This window comes from Sciurus carolinensis, chromosome 1, assembly GCF_902686445.1.
Source record: "Sciurus carolinensis chromosome 1, mSciCar1.2, whole genome shotgun sequence".
NCBI lineage: Eukaryota > Metazoa > Chordata > Mammalia > Rodentia > Sciuridae > Sciurus > Sciurus carolinensis.
The window spans coordinates 89,239,112-89,255,586 of NC_062213.1; the positions used below are offsets into that span (position 1 = coordinate 89,239,112).

General features: G+C 42.7%; 1 protein-coding gene across 2 annotated transcripts; it reads left to right on the plus strand.

Moving 5' to 3' along the window:
* The first annotated feature begins 2,041 nt into the window (after nucleotides 1-2,041).
* Nucleotides 2,042-14,816, plus strand: LOC124960237 (T-lymphocyte surface antigen Ly-9-like). 2 transcript variants are annotated; one of them, XM_047518929.1, is made up of 6 exons: nucleotides 2,042-2,143; nucleotides 6,289-6,639; nucleotides 10,346-10,618; nucleotides 10,836-11,177; nucleotides 11,286-11,552; nucleotides 14,448-14,816. In XM_047518929.1, the coding sequence occupies exons 1-6, from the start codon at nucleotides 2,095-2,097 to the stop codon at nucleotides 14,525-14,527; spliced, it is 1,362 nt and encodes a 453-aa protein (XP_047374885.1). In that variant the 5' UTR covers nucleotides 2,042-2,094; the 3' UTR covers nucleotides 14,528-14,816. The 2 variants fall into 2 exon arrangements, with proteins under 2 accessions (XP_047374885.1, XP_047374895.1); XM_047518939.1 differs by lacking the exon at nucleotides 11,286-11,552.
* Nucleotides 14,817-16,475: the final 1,659 nt, after the last annotated feature.

A 16,475-nucleotide genomic window follows, 5' to 3' on the forward strand; every position in this document is an offset into this window, starting at 1 on the left:
TATTTACATCATACTTCATACTCCTATGCATTCTATCCCAGATCAAAAAAAAAAAATTTAAAACTGTCCAAATCAAAGGTTCTGTAAAAATTATGATTTAATGGCTTGTTCTTAAGCTAAAATGAAGTCTGAAATGATAAAAGCATTGTAATCCCCATAATAAGGGAAGTCTGCAAGTCCAATAATGTCCAAGAGTATTTATGAAAAGAAGAAAAATAAAAAGACTTGAGTATATACGCAATAATGAGTTCTTAAGCACAAAATAAATGGCAGCAAATTGCTACTGAAAGATGAAACTGTTAAGCCAATTACTTTTTTTGAAGAATGTATTAGATGTAGAGTCAATCATATCTTTTATTATTTACTTACTTATTTATTTAGTTTTTATGTGGTGCTGATTATTGAACCCAGTGACTCACATGTGATAGGTGAGTACTCTACCACTGAGCCACAACCCCAGCCCCCAATTGTATATTTAAAAAAATTTTTTTTTTAGTTGTAGATGGACACAATACCTTTATTTTATTTCTTTATTTTTAGATGGTACTAAGGATCAAACCCAATGCCTCACACATGCTAGCAACTCAGGAGGCTGAGGTGGGAGGGTTGAGTTCAAGGCCAGCTTGGGCAACATAATGAAAACCCATCTAAAAACAAAACAAAGCTCTGTTCTTGCAGAACCACTCTCAGTAATAAAATACATACTAAAGTTGTCTAGAGAAGCGGGAGATTTCATACATATTTATATGAAATATATATATATATATATCCATCTGAGATATATGAGAGAGCGAGAAAGACTATTTTTGGAATTGACTGAAGCAATTATGGAGGGTGAGGTCCTATGATTTGTCTTCTGCAAGCTTAAAAATGGGAAAAGTTAGTGGTATAATGTAATCTGAGTCTGAAGGACTGATAAATAAACAAGGATGTTGATGGTGTAAGTCCCAGTACAAATCCAAAGGCCTGAGAATTGGGAGGTGGGGTGGTGGTGGTAGAAGTTTCCCATTCCACAACTGAAGGCTGTATAAAAGCTTATTTTGGTACCTGGTTTCAGAGGTTCAGTTCATGATTGGCTAGTCCCCTCACTCTGTGCCTGAGGTGAGGCAGAATATCATAGTAGGGGACAGCTGCTCAACTCATTACAGCTGGGAGGGGAGAGAGAGTAAAAAGAGGGTGAAGAGAGAGAGATAGGTGAGAGAGAGAGAGAGAGAGAGAGAGAGATAGGTGAGAGAGAGAGAGAGAGAAACACTGCAGGGAAGATGAACCTTCCAAGGCATGCACCCATTGACCTCCCTCCTACAGCATGCCCCACCTGCCTACAGTTACTACCCAGTCTATTCAAGTAGGATGAACTGGTTAGGTTATAATTCTTGCAATAAAATCCTTTCTTCTCTGAAAATTCCTTCATGAGCACAGGAGCTTTTGGGGTACACCTCACATCCAAACCCATAACAAAGGAGGTACCAAAATCCAGGAGCAGGAGAAGATGAAAGTCTTTGCACCAAGACAGGCAGGAACTAGGATAATCCTGTAAATGAAATTGCACGAGGGCTGGGCTTGTAGCTCAGAGGTTGAATGCTTGCCTAGCACGTGTGAGGCACAGAGTTTGATCCTCAGCACCACATAAAAATAAAGGTATTGTGTTCATGTACAACTTAAAATTATTTTAAAAAATTGCATGAATAAGTATAATTGAACTTGCTATTAAAGTGAAAAAGCATGTGGGGAATGCTTTAGAAGCAGTCTGCAGTGACTGGAGTTCAAGGGATGAAATTTGATGAGAGAACATGAAGCTGGGATCGTGGGCAAGATGAAAGCCTTGCCCACCAGGATTTTGATTCTGGACATTTTTTTAGTCTGTAAGGGATAGTAGAAGGGTTTAAAGTAAGTCTGTGACATCATTAGTTTTGTTTTTTAAATAGCTCACCCTGGTGATTCTCACCCTTCCTTCTTTTGTGTCCTCTCATCTTCATATCTTGTGACTTGAAAACTACACATGATTAAAGTAGTGACACCAAAAACAGGAAATGTTTGTGGACTCACATTCATGCATGCACAGTCCTGTAGCTGCTGCAAGGTTGACCCATCCTTATGGGGTTTTCTCTACCATGGTCTTTGCTCCTCCTTAGTCTTCTCATGGGTAAGTGCATCCCTCCCACCTCCCAGGTTCTTCCACCTACCCTGCACAATGGTTTAGTCAAAGAATGGGCAATTTTCACTGAAGGTGCTGCCTCTGTGGGGACCTGAAGGTGCTGTCTCTGTGGGGACCTGAAGGTGCTGCCTCTGTGGGGACCTGAAAGTGCTGTCTCTGTGGGGACCAGACTCTGTGTGTGTGTGTGTGTGTGTGTGTGTGTGTGTGTTTGTCTGTGTATGTGTGTGCGTGCCTCTGCAAATAATCTCAGGTCATGCAGGCCCAGATCATGACTGTCATCCTCACATTTCTTCTACTGATGTTACACAAGAACCCTGGACATTTCTAGGGAGGCTGAATGATGCGGATCACATCCACTTCCAGAACTCGCCTTTTCTGCATCTTGTCATCTCAAGTGTGTTTCCTGAGATGTTCAGGTTTTTAGGGACCCAGAGGGATGTAGCTTGGGATTCGTGTTCTGTATTTGGTGCTTGGTGTCTTGTTCTACCTTCTTCTCCTACTAGTCCCTGACAGTCACCCCTCATCATGGATTCGAACTTCCATGTCCCCAAAATGACTTCAGTAGAGGATCTCAAGCTCAACCCATGGTTGGTGTTCCTGCCCCTCTGAATTCTCACTGCTTGCCCTCAAGGATCTGAGTGATGGCAGGAGATGGCTTGACCTGAGGGTTAAAAGAGGATAACTTTTGAGAAATTTGCAGTGTGGGGCTGGGTTCTGGTCTATCTCCTGAGTACCAAGTTTTCACTTTTGTTCCCCCTCCAGGGTGAATGGGATGGGGTGGAGTGGGTGGGGAGAGAGTAGAGCCAGATTATACTGTCTATCAGAGTCACCTGCCTTCAAGGTTGTCCCTAATCCCACCTTAGCGTTGTCCTTTAACACATTGATGAACTTCTTTAATGTGTTTAAAATTTGCAGATGATAAAGACTTTCACTTATGTTTAAAAAAGTTTGATCTCTATGACAACACTGGGATGTGGATAAGGCAGATGGTATTACACCAGTTTTTCAGATGATAGACAAGGCTGAGCCTCAGTAACCATGTGCTGGCACAGGAAGTTGATCTGTGAAACCGAAAGTCACAGCAACAAGAAGAGTCTCAGAGAAACACAGTGTCCCTGACTAAAGAGACAGAACTGAAACCAAGAAGCTGGATTCTTGTAACGCTCCTCCTAGCCCCTCTCCTCACGCGCTACAGAACATATATGGGAGCTTTCTCCACTTCATTGTTTCTGGTTAGGTCTTTCCTTGGTGGTCACTGCCACAGGGGCATCTCTTGTGCCCAGAGTGACAGAACTGGTAAGACAGGTCTGACATTATAAAGTGTTTACAGTGCAGTTCTAGAGACACCTTTTGAGGCCTCTTGTGTGTCACGTCCTTTACTGTGTGTGTGTTTTAGAAAAAGGGTGTCAGTGTGACATGGGGAGGAATTCAGTGTGGGAAATTCTGCTGCTGACAGTACAGTATAGCACACAAAACATTAATTTTAGGGTCAGAAGCACCTAGGTTTTAGTTTGAACTGTACCCTCTCTAGCTGAGGAGTATGGGCGAGTTAAGTTCTTTGACTCTCATGATCTCCATCTGTAAAAGGGGAACAAGAATACCTACTTTACAAGTTTTCTGGGAAGATTAAATGAAATATGTGTACAAAGTGCTCGACCAACTGTCTGATTGTTGGGATTTGTGTCCCGAATCTGACTTCTTTGTATCATTTTCCTTTCACTGGAGTCATTCACACTAGGGAGCTTGACATACACCCCACCACACCTAACCATAATCAGCCTGACTTGCTTTATTAGTCAGGCATTAATCCCTTCCACCTTCTTTTCTCCTTGGGGAGCTATGGATTCTGGGGAAAGACACACTACACAGTTATTTGTGTGAGGCAGAATGAAGTGCATGTTTAAAACAAAATTAGCCAATAGAAGGTCAGAAACTAGGGGAAGGTGTGGCTGAACTGCAAGTACAGAGTTTGGACAAGGTTGCAGCAAGGGAGTAGAACCTGAACTGAGTCCAGGGAGTTATTGTGCTTGAGGGCGCAAGGGTGCACAAAACTGCTTGTCCCTGGTAGGATTCCCCCAGGCTAAATTTCAGGCCTAGGGCCCAGTTTGGGGACAGGAAGGTCTATCTGTTCAGCATCACCCTGCTGAAGGATGCTTCCCACCAGCTTGCTCCAGATAGAGCCAGAAGAGCTCCATGGAGGATGTGAGCATTGGGCTGTCCAGTGGATTCTGTGGTGAATACACCAGGATGCTACAGTCTCCCAGCATGGTGTGCATCCTCCCACTCATTGTGACCACAGAACTTCTTGGTTCTACTTTTAGCAAGGAGACTCGTCATCTGGCCTAAGCTACAGTGATGTGACCAGTACTTCCAAATCCCAAGTTTGAATCAGAACCCAGATCCCTCCCTGAGCCATGCTGCCTTTTCTCTCTAAATAACTGTGGCAGACCTTGGTCAGCTTCAGATTTTTCTGCCTCCTGGGATTGCATGTGTGTGTGGCAAAAATACTCTAACAGAAATGGGTTGTGCTGCTGAGAAATGGCATCTCCATAATTTCATAGCAGGATAATTCACAATAACCAAGTTATGGAACCACCCTGGATATTTCTCAACAGATGAATGGATAAAGAAAATGTGCTATATAAACTCAAAGGCGTTTTACTCAGCCATAAAGAAGAATGAAATTATGTAATTTGAGGAAAAATGGATGGAACTGGAGAGCATCATGTTAAGTGAAAGAAACCAGTCTCAGAATGTCCAGGGTCAGATGTTTTCTCTCATACATGGGAGTTGGAGAGAAAAAAAATTAAAAAGGAACTTCCACGAAAATAGAAAGGAGACCATTAGAGTTGAGGAAGGGAATCAGGGGGAGGGAGTAGGGGAGGGAAAGGAAAGGTACTGGGGAATGAAATTGATTATGTTATGTGCAGGTACAAATACATCACAATGAATCCCACTATTATATATAATCACAATGCACCAATAAAAATTTTTTAAAAATCTTTAAAAAATGTTCTACAAGTGTACAAATAAGGTGCATTCACTAATTTATTCCAATGATGTTATATATCTTTAAGATTACTAATAGTGCCAAGCACAGTGGTGCTTGCCTGTAATCCCAGTGATTGGGGAAACATAGTGAGAACTTGTCTTAAAGAAATACTAATAGTGTACTTGAGAGGCTGAGGCAGGAGGATAGTGCAAGTTTGAGGACAGCCTACGTAACCTAGTAAGACCTTGTCTCAAAACAAAAATTTAAAAGCTGGTAGAGCACTTGCCTGGCTTGTGCAAGATCCTGTGTTCAATTTCCAGTCCTGAAAAGGAGGAGGAGGAAAGAGAAGGAATTCTAAAAAGTCACTGTAATAATTATCTCGAATTCTAATCATGTATAATATTTCCTTGCTTTATTTCATTTAACCCTCATGAAATCCTAGATGTCATTTCTATTTTACAGGTGAAAAAAACTGAGACTCAGAGAGGCTACCTGCCAGAAATCACACAGTTGGTAGTGCAAGAGTTTGAATTTGATCAGTCTGCCTGGTGCCCAAGGACTTACACTCTTCTCTTAAGTTCAGTGTAGGCTGGGATCCCAACTACTGGCCCACTGAGCACCCTAAACTGACTTGGCCAGCACAGCACTAGTCCTTCTGTTCCGGAAAGATGCTTTCGCAGGGATCTTGACTGGGCCTTAAAGGAGCTGGTTTCTGTTTGAGAAGTGGCTGGACAAGCAGTTCTGGGGACAGACATGTTATAGATAGGGCTGGGCCAAGTGAGTTCTATCCTAGCTTATCAGCCAGTTACAGCAAGGATCATCAAGTACCTCCCTAGAATTGCCCTACTCTCACTTCTACTTGGCGCTTGGGAGTCTTAGGATAGCATTTGGGTAATTGTTTAATTATATGTTAATTAGTTTGATATTGAAGAAGAGCCTCTTACATGAAGTGGTGGGTACTCACTCCGGCTCTGGTTCTACCACTAACTAGCTATGGAGTCTTGAGCAAGCCACCTCAATGTTTGGCAGTCTCCATTTTCTCATCTATGACATGGGGTAATCATCCCTTTCCTGACTCAAGGTCCATTGTAAACTCATGGCTCATTCAGGATGCCCTGAAACTTCTATTCTGTGTCCACAGGGCCAAGAATTTCCAGAGAGGACCCAGCACCTCTGGTGGTAACTGGGACCCAAGGAGGGTCTGTCACTCTGCCCCTGTATCTGCTGCCAGAACAGCAGGTAGAGAGCATCTCCTGGATGTCCCGTTCGGAATCCAGAGCAATTGCCTCAGTCACCATGGTAGAAGCTGGAGGGCTAGACACTTTTTATCAGGCAGGAAGCCGGTACTGGGGCCGCGTGAATGTTGTGGAATCAGGCTACTCTCTGCAGATCAGCAACCTGAGCCAAGAGGATGCAGGGTCCTACCGGGCCCACATTAACCTGAGGAGTTCCCGTATCACCCATATCCAGGAGTACTGGCTGCAAGTCTTTGGTGAGTGTTCTGGGGCAGGTGGATGGGAGCCGTGTCAGTTTCACAGTCATGGTTAGTAATGTTTAGTAACATTTACAACTTACTTTCCAATTACAAGACTAACATATGCTCACTGTAAAAAAATACATAAATTAGGATTACTGGGAGAATCTCCTAAAAAATGTCAAGGCCTAGGATCTGCCTCAGACCAATTGGAGCAGAACTCTTTGGTAGGTAGTGATCAGGTAATGGAATTTCAGGCCCAGAGAACTAAAGTTTTGCCACAACCTACTCATGGAGCTGAAGATTCTTCATTGCTAAAGTAGGAACACTACCTTCTGCAACAATAAATGCTCTAAATAAATGTAGGAGAGCTGGGAGTTGTGGCCCTCTCCTGTAATCTCAGCAACTTGGGAGACTAAAGCAGGGGAATTTCAAGTTCAAGGTCAGTCTCTGCAACTCCACAAGACCTATCTCAAAATAAAAAATAAAAAAGTTAATAATACAATAAAAAATAGATGCAGGGAGAAACAATTAATTCCTTAAAGAAATTTTAAATAATTTTACAAAGGGAAACAGTACAGGTAGGGGTTAAGCACACACAGCACTAGAAAAACCAGTACCTAGTACCTGGCTGATCTGGAAGATGCCATGAGTCACTTTTCAATCCAGAAGTGCATTACTTATACAGATAGTGAAAGGAAGAATAACCACCAAAAGTCCCAGGCCCCTGGTTCCTTATTCCAGTCACCAGAAAAGATACCACTGAAGCAAAAGGAGTCAGATGACTGTGATGTAAGCTGTGGGACACATGACACCAGGGAGCCTGTTCTTGTAGGGAGAAGGTTTTATGGTCCACTGCTCTTTTCTGCAGTGGAGGGGTAGGAAACCCCCTACCTCGTTAGAACCCCAAGACCACAAGGAACTATTTCATGACAGCCTTCCGGGTAGAGAGGGAGAGAGACAGAGACAGAGACAAGGGAGAGTTCTTTCCAGGCAGTGTGTCCCAAGCTCTTGTGTTCTGGAATTTTGGCACAACTCAAACTAATTCAAACTCAGCCTGAGGAAGATGTTCAAGGTCTCTGGATGTCATGGCAGAGTGGCTCCCCTGCAGTGGTTAGGTGGGAAAGGTAGGGATGCTGAGTGAGGGTGGACACAGGGAAACTAGTTGACAGGGGAAGATAGGAGTCTTGCCATTGTCTTTGGGTTGTGTGTTAGAAAATATTCCCATGAGATGGAGCCATTGTTTTAGTGGGGATGTTGGGACTGCTCCCTTGTCAAGTGCACACAGTTGGAGTGACAGCATTTCTGCCAAGAACTGGGGCCTGGACTGGTTACAGCCAGTTCCTAGCAGCAATGGGGGTGGCGTTATGGGAACTTAGGTAGAATTGTTCACTAAGTAGGATTGTTCACTAGGATGGGCCCAAATTTGGAGGGAAAGGCCTCTCAACATGCTGCTGGCCATCCTGGAAAGATGTACTCTGCATGGAATAGCATTGATAGGTTTGTGGGCAAGAGATTGGGCTCTATTGATCCATCAGGTGTAGGGTCTCTCAGAAGGCTTTCACTCTGAGTTCACACTCCAGTGGCAGCAGCCATGAAAACAGGATGGGATTTTATCCTTCACAGAGTATTTCCCAAGTCACTTGTGCCTCACAACAGCCCTGCCAGTAGGCAGACAAGGATTTGTATTCCCAGGCTAAGGAAACTAAGTCCACAACATAAAACTAGCAGGTGGCAAACCTGGGAAGAGAATTGTGTTAGTTTTTCTGTTGTTGTGACCCAAAATATCCAACCAGTCAGTCTCACGGTCAATGCTAGGAGGAAATGTTTATTTTGTTTCATTGTTTCAGAGGTTCAGTTCTTGGTTCTTGGTTGGCTGACTCCATTGCTCTGTGCCTAAGGTGAGACAGAACATCATGGTGGCTGAGAAGCAGACAGAGAGAGAAGGAGAAGCCCAGGGAAGATATAATCCCCAAAGGCATGCCCAGAGACTTACTTCCTCCAGCCATGTCCCATCTGCCTATAGTTACCACCCATTTAGTGCATTCAAATTATTAGATCATCAAATGTATTAATCCACTGATTAGGATACAGCTCTTAAAATCTAATCATATCACCTTCTCCATTAACATGGGAGATTTTGGGGGACACCTCATATCCAAACCATAAGAAGGATTTGGGTGTCTGATGCTGTATCTTGTACCCTGGTTCTCTGGTTTCCAGGTGAGAGAAATAAAAAGTCTGGTGGTTCATTTTAAAAATACATTATTTAGCTTAAAATGTTAAATTACTTGGGATGTAAGAAAGGCCGCTGAAGGGGAGAGAATGAAAAGTTACAAGGAGTTAATACTGAGTGTAAAAATGTATAGCCCCTTGACAAACAAGCGGTGAGAAGGAAGGGGTCCAAACTGACCAACCGAGGGATATACTGTGTACTCACCAAAAGGCACTCAATCCAGTAGGAGTTTCCTGCTACAAGAGAACAAAGGGAGTTGGGGACAACAAAAGGTGTATTTCTTTGAATAACTCAAACTGGAGGCTGTCAAACCTAGGTGAAGTTCAGAAGACTGTACACCCCATAGTACTCAGGCAATGAGGAACTGGGGGAAGGACCTTGTACAGTGGGTGAAAGAATGCTGGTTGAACCTAATCTGAGAGTGCCTGCTTCCCCAGACACCTGCTCTTCCAAGACAATTAAAGTAAAAATCCTTGCTTTTGCCTACCTCATGTCTCTTAGTTCATTCTTCGGATTTGGACAGATGAGTGTGTTTCTCACACCAGCATGTGACAATATTTAGTTCCCTGAACTAGTGAAGACTTTAAGAAGAGGACCTGCAAAAGTCAAAGAGGAAAGGGTCTGTACCCTAGAGTTTGGTCTATAAGACACTGGGGTGAGGCAGCAGAAAGTTACTTACCAGTGGGGGTTCAGATTGCCTTCTCCCAGGGGACACTCTAGGCCTGTGTGGTCCTATTTTGCACAGTTGAGCTGCCCCTGGGGCTGCAGTGAACTGGGTCATGGGACTGAGGATGAATAGCAGAGTGTCCTTCTCCCATGCCATATGACTTTGTCCAGTCTGTCTTGGTTGTCTACTGTCTGCAGCTGTTCTTTGTTCCTCTCCCAAATGCTCCTGGCTCTGACAAATAATGGCAATGAGGACATCTGAGGAATAGTATGAGGTGCATGAGCCTTGGGGAGAGAGGATAAGAGGTGCAGGTCCAAGGGAGTGCAAGTGGGTAGAAGAAACATCACAAGCACAGGGCCACATCCTCTGTAAGACTTGGTCAGTATCTGGAAATTCAGTGCATGCTGCAGAACCTCCTACTGGGGAAAGATGTAATCACAACACAGTCCCAGGCTTGTGTTCCCTTTATTCCATATAGGGTCAGGAACCCAGGCTTTGGGTCAAATTCACTGGATAGTTTTGGATTTACCACTTTGGGCAAGTTACCTAAGCATTCTAAGCCTGTGAAATAGAATATATATAACACATACCTTATGTAGTTCATGGGATTGCTCTGGAAATCAAAGGAGACATTAAGTGACACTACCTTGTTAAACTTAAAGCTCTAGAATAGATGTGGGCAGATACTGCCTCTGTTGTTCCTTACGTATAAACAGGATGGTGCAGAGTTTCAGGTGACAATGTCTTGTGTTTTCTGTCCTATAAAGCGGAAGTCTAGAAGGGTTTCCAAGTCCTCACTTTGTTTCATTTTGCACACTCAGAAAAGCTGGTCCCACCCCACGTCACACTGAGTTCCAGGATTGGTGATAATGGAAACTGCATCATCATTCTGACATGTGTGGCAGAAAGCAGAGGAGGTACTGTGGTCTATAGCTGGACACCACTGAGTCCCCGGACTGTGATATCCCATGGAGGGTCTGTCCTCAGTGTTTCCTTGAGGCCGGAGGACAGTTTTCCACCCTTTACCTGCATAATCAAGAACCCAGTCAGCAACAGCAGCTCCCACCCGGTCTCAGTGCCACACATCTGCACAGGTACCTGGCTCCTCAGTTTGCCCAGGAACTCAAGTATGCACTCTGAACAACAGCTCTGGAGTGAGCAGAGAAGGTGGAGAAGGAATCCTGATTCCCTTCAGGCCTTGGGGAGGGGGGAATAATACCCTTGAGATGGTAAGATGGGCCTGGAGTGGGTGGTATGGAGTGATAAAATCTGGATAGGGAGACACTGACACTTGCCCTTCTCTGTCTGCAGGGTCAGGAACACTGAGAGAAGTCACAGCAGGGAATGTAGTGATTGGCACTCTTGGGAAGTCAGTCACTCTGCCCCTGGAGGTCCCAGTGGATCAGGAGGTAGAAAGCGTCACATGGAACTCCAAAGGGCTCATTGCTGTTTTGCAACCAGGACCAGCTGGCAAACCAGTCCTGGTTTCTGAGATTCAGGGACCATACAGTGGACGACTGAGCACCCCTCATTATGGTTATTCTCTTCATATCAGCCCCCTGGAGTTGTGGGACTCTGGCCCCTATAGAGCTGGGATAAGTCTGCGTTCTCCTCTGATCAACATCACCAAGGATTTCACCCTACTTGTCTATGGTGAGAAGGGGAGGAGGAATGCGCATTAATTTTTTTTTAACCATTATTCTCCCTTGTTTTGCTGGATCTGAGCTGTCTTATAGCTTGAGACTTCTCTTCTTGGCACAGAGAGGCTGAAGAAGCCCAATATCACTGTCACCTCCCAGATCATGAGGAATAGGACCTGCTTTGTCACCTTAGCCTGCTTCATGGAAGAAGCTGGAGAGGATGTTCAATATAGCTGGGACCCCCATGGCCAGGGGGCAGTTGTATCTCATGGAGGAACCACTCTCAGTGTTTCCTGGAGATTTGGGGACAGTGGCAGCTACTGCTGCATTGCTAGGAATCCTGTCAGCCAGAACTCTAGTTCCATCCTCACCAGACCCCTCTGTTCAGGTAATGACTTTCTTCTGTAACTCTCTTCTTCATGGTGAGGTCCAAATTCTCAGTATCCCTGCCTTCCTTCCTCTTGGATCTACGAAAAAAGGGAAGGAAGGAAGAAAGGAAGGAAGGAAGGAATAAAGGAAGAAAGGAAGGAAGGTAGGAAGGAAGGAAGGAAGGAAGGAAGGGAAGGAGGGAGGGAGAAAGAAAGACAAAGGAAGAGTTTGTAGTTTGCAGCAGGAGATAGGGTTCTGGAGCCACCACCCCAGGGCCCACTCTGTCCACCTTCTCTGTCAGTATCTGATCCTTTTTGCCTCTATCAGCTGCAGATTCAGCTGGGCTTCTACTCACTTCTGGAACTTTCTGAAGAAAAGTGCTCCCCTGACTCAGTCCTGCAGAGTCTATAATGAGGAATCCCAGATCTCCCTTGATGGTGCCTTTAGAGAAGCCTCAGCTTCTCCCCTTGCCTAGAGCTGCTCTGAGAAGGACCCAATAGTGGGATCCTCTGCTGGGCAGTGGTGACCTCCCTTGGCTTCCCCTTTTCAACTGGGCCACAGGCCATGGCAGGAAATCATCTTGGTTCAAACACATTCTGTTTCTCTCCTCTTCTCAGTTGCCTTCTGAAACAGTTGTTGTCCCAGTTCTTCAATCATTCATTTCACAATCCCTTGCTGCTGGTTTGACCTCAGCAATGTTCCAATCATTAAATTCAGTGACTGTGGTTGAATTCTGAATTCTCCCAGCACTTGACACATTTCTTTAGTCACCTGGGTGATTCTCTTTTGGGGACCTCTTCTTCCAGATCATAATACTACTCAGGCTGGTGCTCCTCTTCACTTTGGCCTTTCTCCACTCCTTCCATTTTCTTCTGTTGCTCAGGCAAAGATCCAGGTGTCATTTAGAGGTCTCCTTTTTCTCACCACTACCAGATGATTGTTCACTTTCCTGTAACTCTTTGTTTAAGCTACTACCCGTAGCCTCCTAACCACTTTCCTTCCCAGTCTTCTTCCTGATTGCACTGCCAGAGGGGTAATTCTAAATTAAGAAATGCTTGTGCTATTTTTCTGCTTACAACCCTGTAATTCTGTAGGGAATCGAGAGATGTTGAATAAGCAGTGCAAAGGTTCAGATAGTCAAGAGGAATGGATTTTGATTCCTTGATTGGTTAACAGGGTTACTATAGTCAATAATAATATACTATAGGGGCTAGGGATGTGATTCAGTGATAGAACACTTGCCTTAAATGCATGAGGCCCTGGGTTAGTTTCTGGCACCAACAAAAAATGTATTATGTATTTCAAAATAATTAAGAGAATTAATCTCAAATGTCTCATCATAAAAAAATGACAGGTGAAGGAGATGACTGATATGTTAATTAAATTGATTTAATCAGGTCTGGGGTTGTGGTTCAGTGGTAAGGCACTTACCCAGCACATGTGAGGCACTGAGTTTGATCCTCAGCACTACATATAAACAAATAAAATAAAGGTATTGTGTCCATCTACAACTAAAAAAAATTGATTCAATCATACCACATTGTATACATATATCAAAATATCACATTATGTGTATAAATATGACTTTATATATATGTGTGTATAAATATATGTTAATAAGAATATTAATCTTTTTTGGAGATACGGGGTATTTAATCCAGGGGCACTTTGCCACTGAACTACATCTTCAATTCTTTTTACTTTTTATTTCGAGACAGGGTCTCACTAAGTTGCTGAGGTTGGTCTGGAACTTGAGATCCTCCTGCCTCAGCCTCACGAGTTGCTGGGATTACAGGTGTGTGCTACTGCTCTTGGTTAATAATAAAATTTTGAAAGTTAAAAAAAAATCATATGATATTTTCCCACTCTCTAAGGTATAAGTATTTTAGTGTCTAATCATTTTAGCAACAGATATTCACTAAAGATCTTTTATGCACTTTGTGTTATTCCTACAAAGTGAAGAAGAGATCCAGATAATTCCCAGCCCTCTGGGAACTCACAGTTATAGTCAACACAACCTGTATCTGATGTTTTTTGACCAAGTTGTCTTCCAGTTAGTGTCAGTAAATGATTTTTGCAATGTTAAACAAATACAGCACTGATTGTGCTGTGTTGTGGGCTTTATGTGTCTGTCTCCTACACTGAAACTGTCATCGAAGCCCATTCTTATCTTTCTTTGCATCTCCAGTACACAACAGGTTAAGAGGTGTTTAAAAATGTGGGTCTGGCTGGGCATGGTGGTGCATGCCTGTAATCCCAGTGGCTCGGGAAGCTGAGGTAGGAGGATTGCAAGTTCAAAATGAGCCTCAGCAAAAGCAAAGAGTTAAGCAACTCAGTGAGACAAATAAAATACAAAATAAAAATGACTCAGTGGTTGAGTGCCCCTGAGTTCAATCCCCGGTACCCTCTTACCTCCAAAAATGTGCGTCTGCAAATTATTCTGTGTGCAAATATGACTACATCACAATGCATTCCAGTCAGTTAAAAATAAATAGAAGGAAGACCAATAGAGTATAGGAAGGGATTGGAGATGGGAGTGGGATAAAAGAAGGGGATAGTACTGGGGCTTGAAATGGAGAAAACTATGTTATATGCATTTATGAATACATTGAAATGAATCCCAATATAATGTATAACTATAATGCACCTAAAAAACCCTGGAACATCTGTTATGGGTGTCATGGGACACAAGGAGGTATGATGTTAATTTCAGATATTCACATTTTTCCTCTCTCTCTGTGAGGCCTGGAGGGTATTCCAGCTCCATCTGCAGATCTGGTTTCCTAAAGGAGCCATCCTGCCTGTTTATGCATCTGGCTTTTCTTCCTTGAAAATCCAGTCCCTATTTTCTTGTTTTCCCATTTCTTCTCTTCCTTTTATCCCAATTCCTAACCAGTGGTCATTATTCATTTAGCCTCCCTTCTAGCTTGTTCCCTGAAGAAAGAATTTCTTCTCTTTTGGATCCTGGGAGCTGTGAGGATTGAGTGGATTTGAATTTGACACTGCAGAGGGCAAGAAGAAGAATATAAAGCAGGCAGTCACCTGGAGGCAGAAATAAAGAATTCTACACAAGGAGCACAGGGGATGCAGCACCTCCTGGTGTGAGAGAGTGAGAGACTCTGATACTGACTGAAGCATAAAATCTATTTTATTTGCAAACTATGTTCAAAATTACCAAGAAATTGCTACATCTCTAATTGTTCAAAATAATCTGTTAAGTGTGTTTTAAAATGTTCAGAAAGAGAAAGAAGTTTATTCATTTAAGAAAAATGGAATGTTTTGAAAATAAAAAGGTTAATAAAACTATTAAGTGTTGTGTGCATACATTATTAATGTTCGCTAATGTTTAAGTGAATGGACTCAGAGGGCTCACCTTTAGCCTAAATACTCTCTCCTTGCAGCAGGTTTTGAACACTATTTTAAGTGGATCTTTCCTCTTATTCACAATCATTATATTGTGTAAAAATATTAATTGGATATTAATTCTCTGCCAGAAGAGTAGCTGGTAAAGATGGTCTTCCTTTCTGTAGGTTCTTGTTTCACACTCTTAATGGTTTCCTTTGCTGGACAGAAGTTTTTACATTTTTTTATCTTTTAATTTATTGATTTTTGGTTTTATTTCTTGAGCTTTAGCTGTCTTACTAGTTGATGCCTGCATCCATATGTTGGAGTGTTAACCCTATGTTTTATTCTACCAGTTGCAAAGTTCTGGTCTAATTCCTAGGTCTTTGATCCATTCTGAGTTGACTTCTGTGCAGGGTGAGAGATAACAATCTAGTTTTATTCTTGATCATATGGATATTCAGTTTTCTAGCACCATTGTTAAAAAAACTATCTTTTGGGGTTGGGGAGATAGCTCAGTTGGTTGAGTGCTTGCCTGGCAAGCACAAGGCCCTGGGTTCAATCCCCAGCACCGTAAAAAAAAAAAAAAAAAAAAGACTCTTTCCCCCAAGGTAAGTTTTTGGCCTTGTTTGTCAAGGATGAGATGACTGTATCTGTGTATGCTTATTTCTGTGTCTTCTATTCCTTTGAGTCTTCATGTCTGTTTTGATGCCAATTCCATGCAGGTTTTGTTAATTGGGTAAAGGAATCAAGGGGAAGGGAGGGGAGAGAAAGGGGTGGTACTAGTGAATGAAACCTACCACATTATGCTATGTGCATGCATGAACATATGACAATGAATTTCACTTTTCTGTAGAATTATAATATGCAAATTAAAAAAATAAAGGGCTAGGGATATAGCTCATTTGGTAGTGCTTTGCCTTTCACGCACAAGGCCCTGGGTTTGATCCCTAGCACCACTAAATAAATAAATAAATAAATAAATAAATAAATAAATAAATAAGTCAGATGTGATGGCCCATGCCTGTAGCTCCAGCAGCTTGGGAGGCTGAGGTGGGAGGATCACAAGTTTGAGGCCAATTTCAGCAATTTAGTGAGGCCCTAGGCAACCTATTGAAACCCTGTCTTAAAATAAAAAAATAACAAAGGGCTGGGGGTGTGGTTCAGTGATTAAATGACGCTGGGTTCAATCTCTTACCAAAATAAATTAAAAAAATAACAAAACAAAAAATAAAAAAATGAATAGAAGACCAGTAGAGAAGAGGTAGATCAGGGGGAATGGGAATTAAGGGGAGGAAGGGAAAGTGCTACAGAATGAAATAGAACAAATTATGTTTTGTGTATGTGTGAATATGTTACAATGAACCCCACTATTATATATAATTATACTTCACTAATAAAAACATAATAAAATTTAATCGAGAGGTCATTAGACTGAGATGGCTCCAGTGTTCTAAGTTCCTCAAGAAGGAAACATAAACTCAACCCAGAGTGACCTAACCAATCAGAAATCACCACATGACATCTAGTTAGGGACTTCCCTTTTTAACCAGAGTTTTCTTTGTCTTAGTTCCATAAATACCGTAAAAATGATTTCCCC

Coding starts and splice junctions, on each gene's coding strand:
- LOC124960237 (XM_047518929.1), top strand. CDS start 2,095: ATGGGGTTTTCTCTACCATGGTCTTTGCTCCTCCTTAGTCTTCTCATG. Junction 2,144..6,288: donor CCTCCTTAGTCTTCTCATGG/GTAAGTGCATCC, acceptor CTGTGTCCACAG/GGCCAAGAATTTCCAGAGAG. Junction 6,640..10,345: donor GTACTGGCTGCAAGTCTTTG/GTGAGTGTTCTG, acceptor TTGCACACTCAG/AAAAGCTGGTCCCACCCCAC.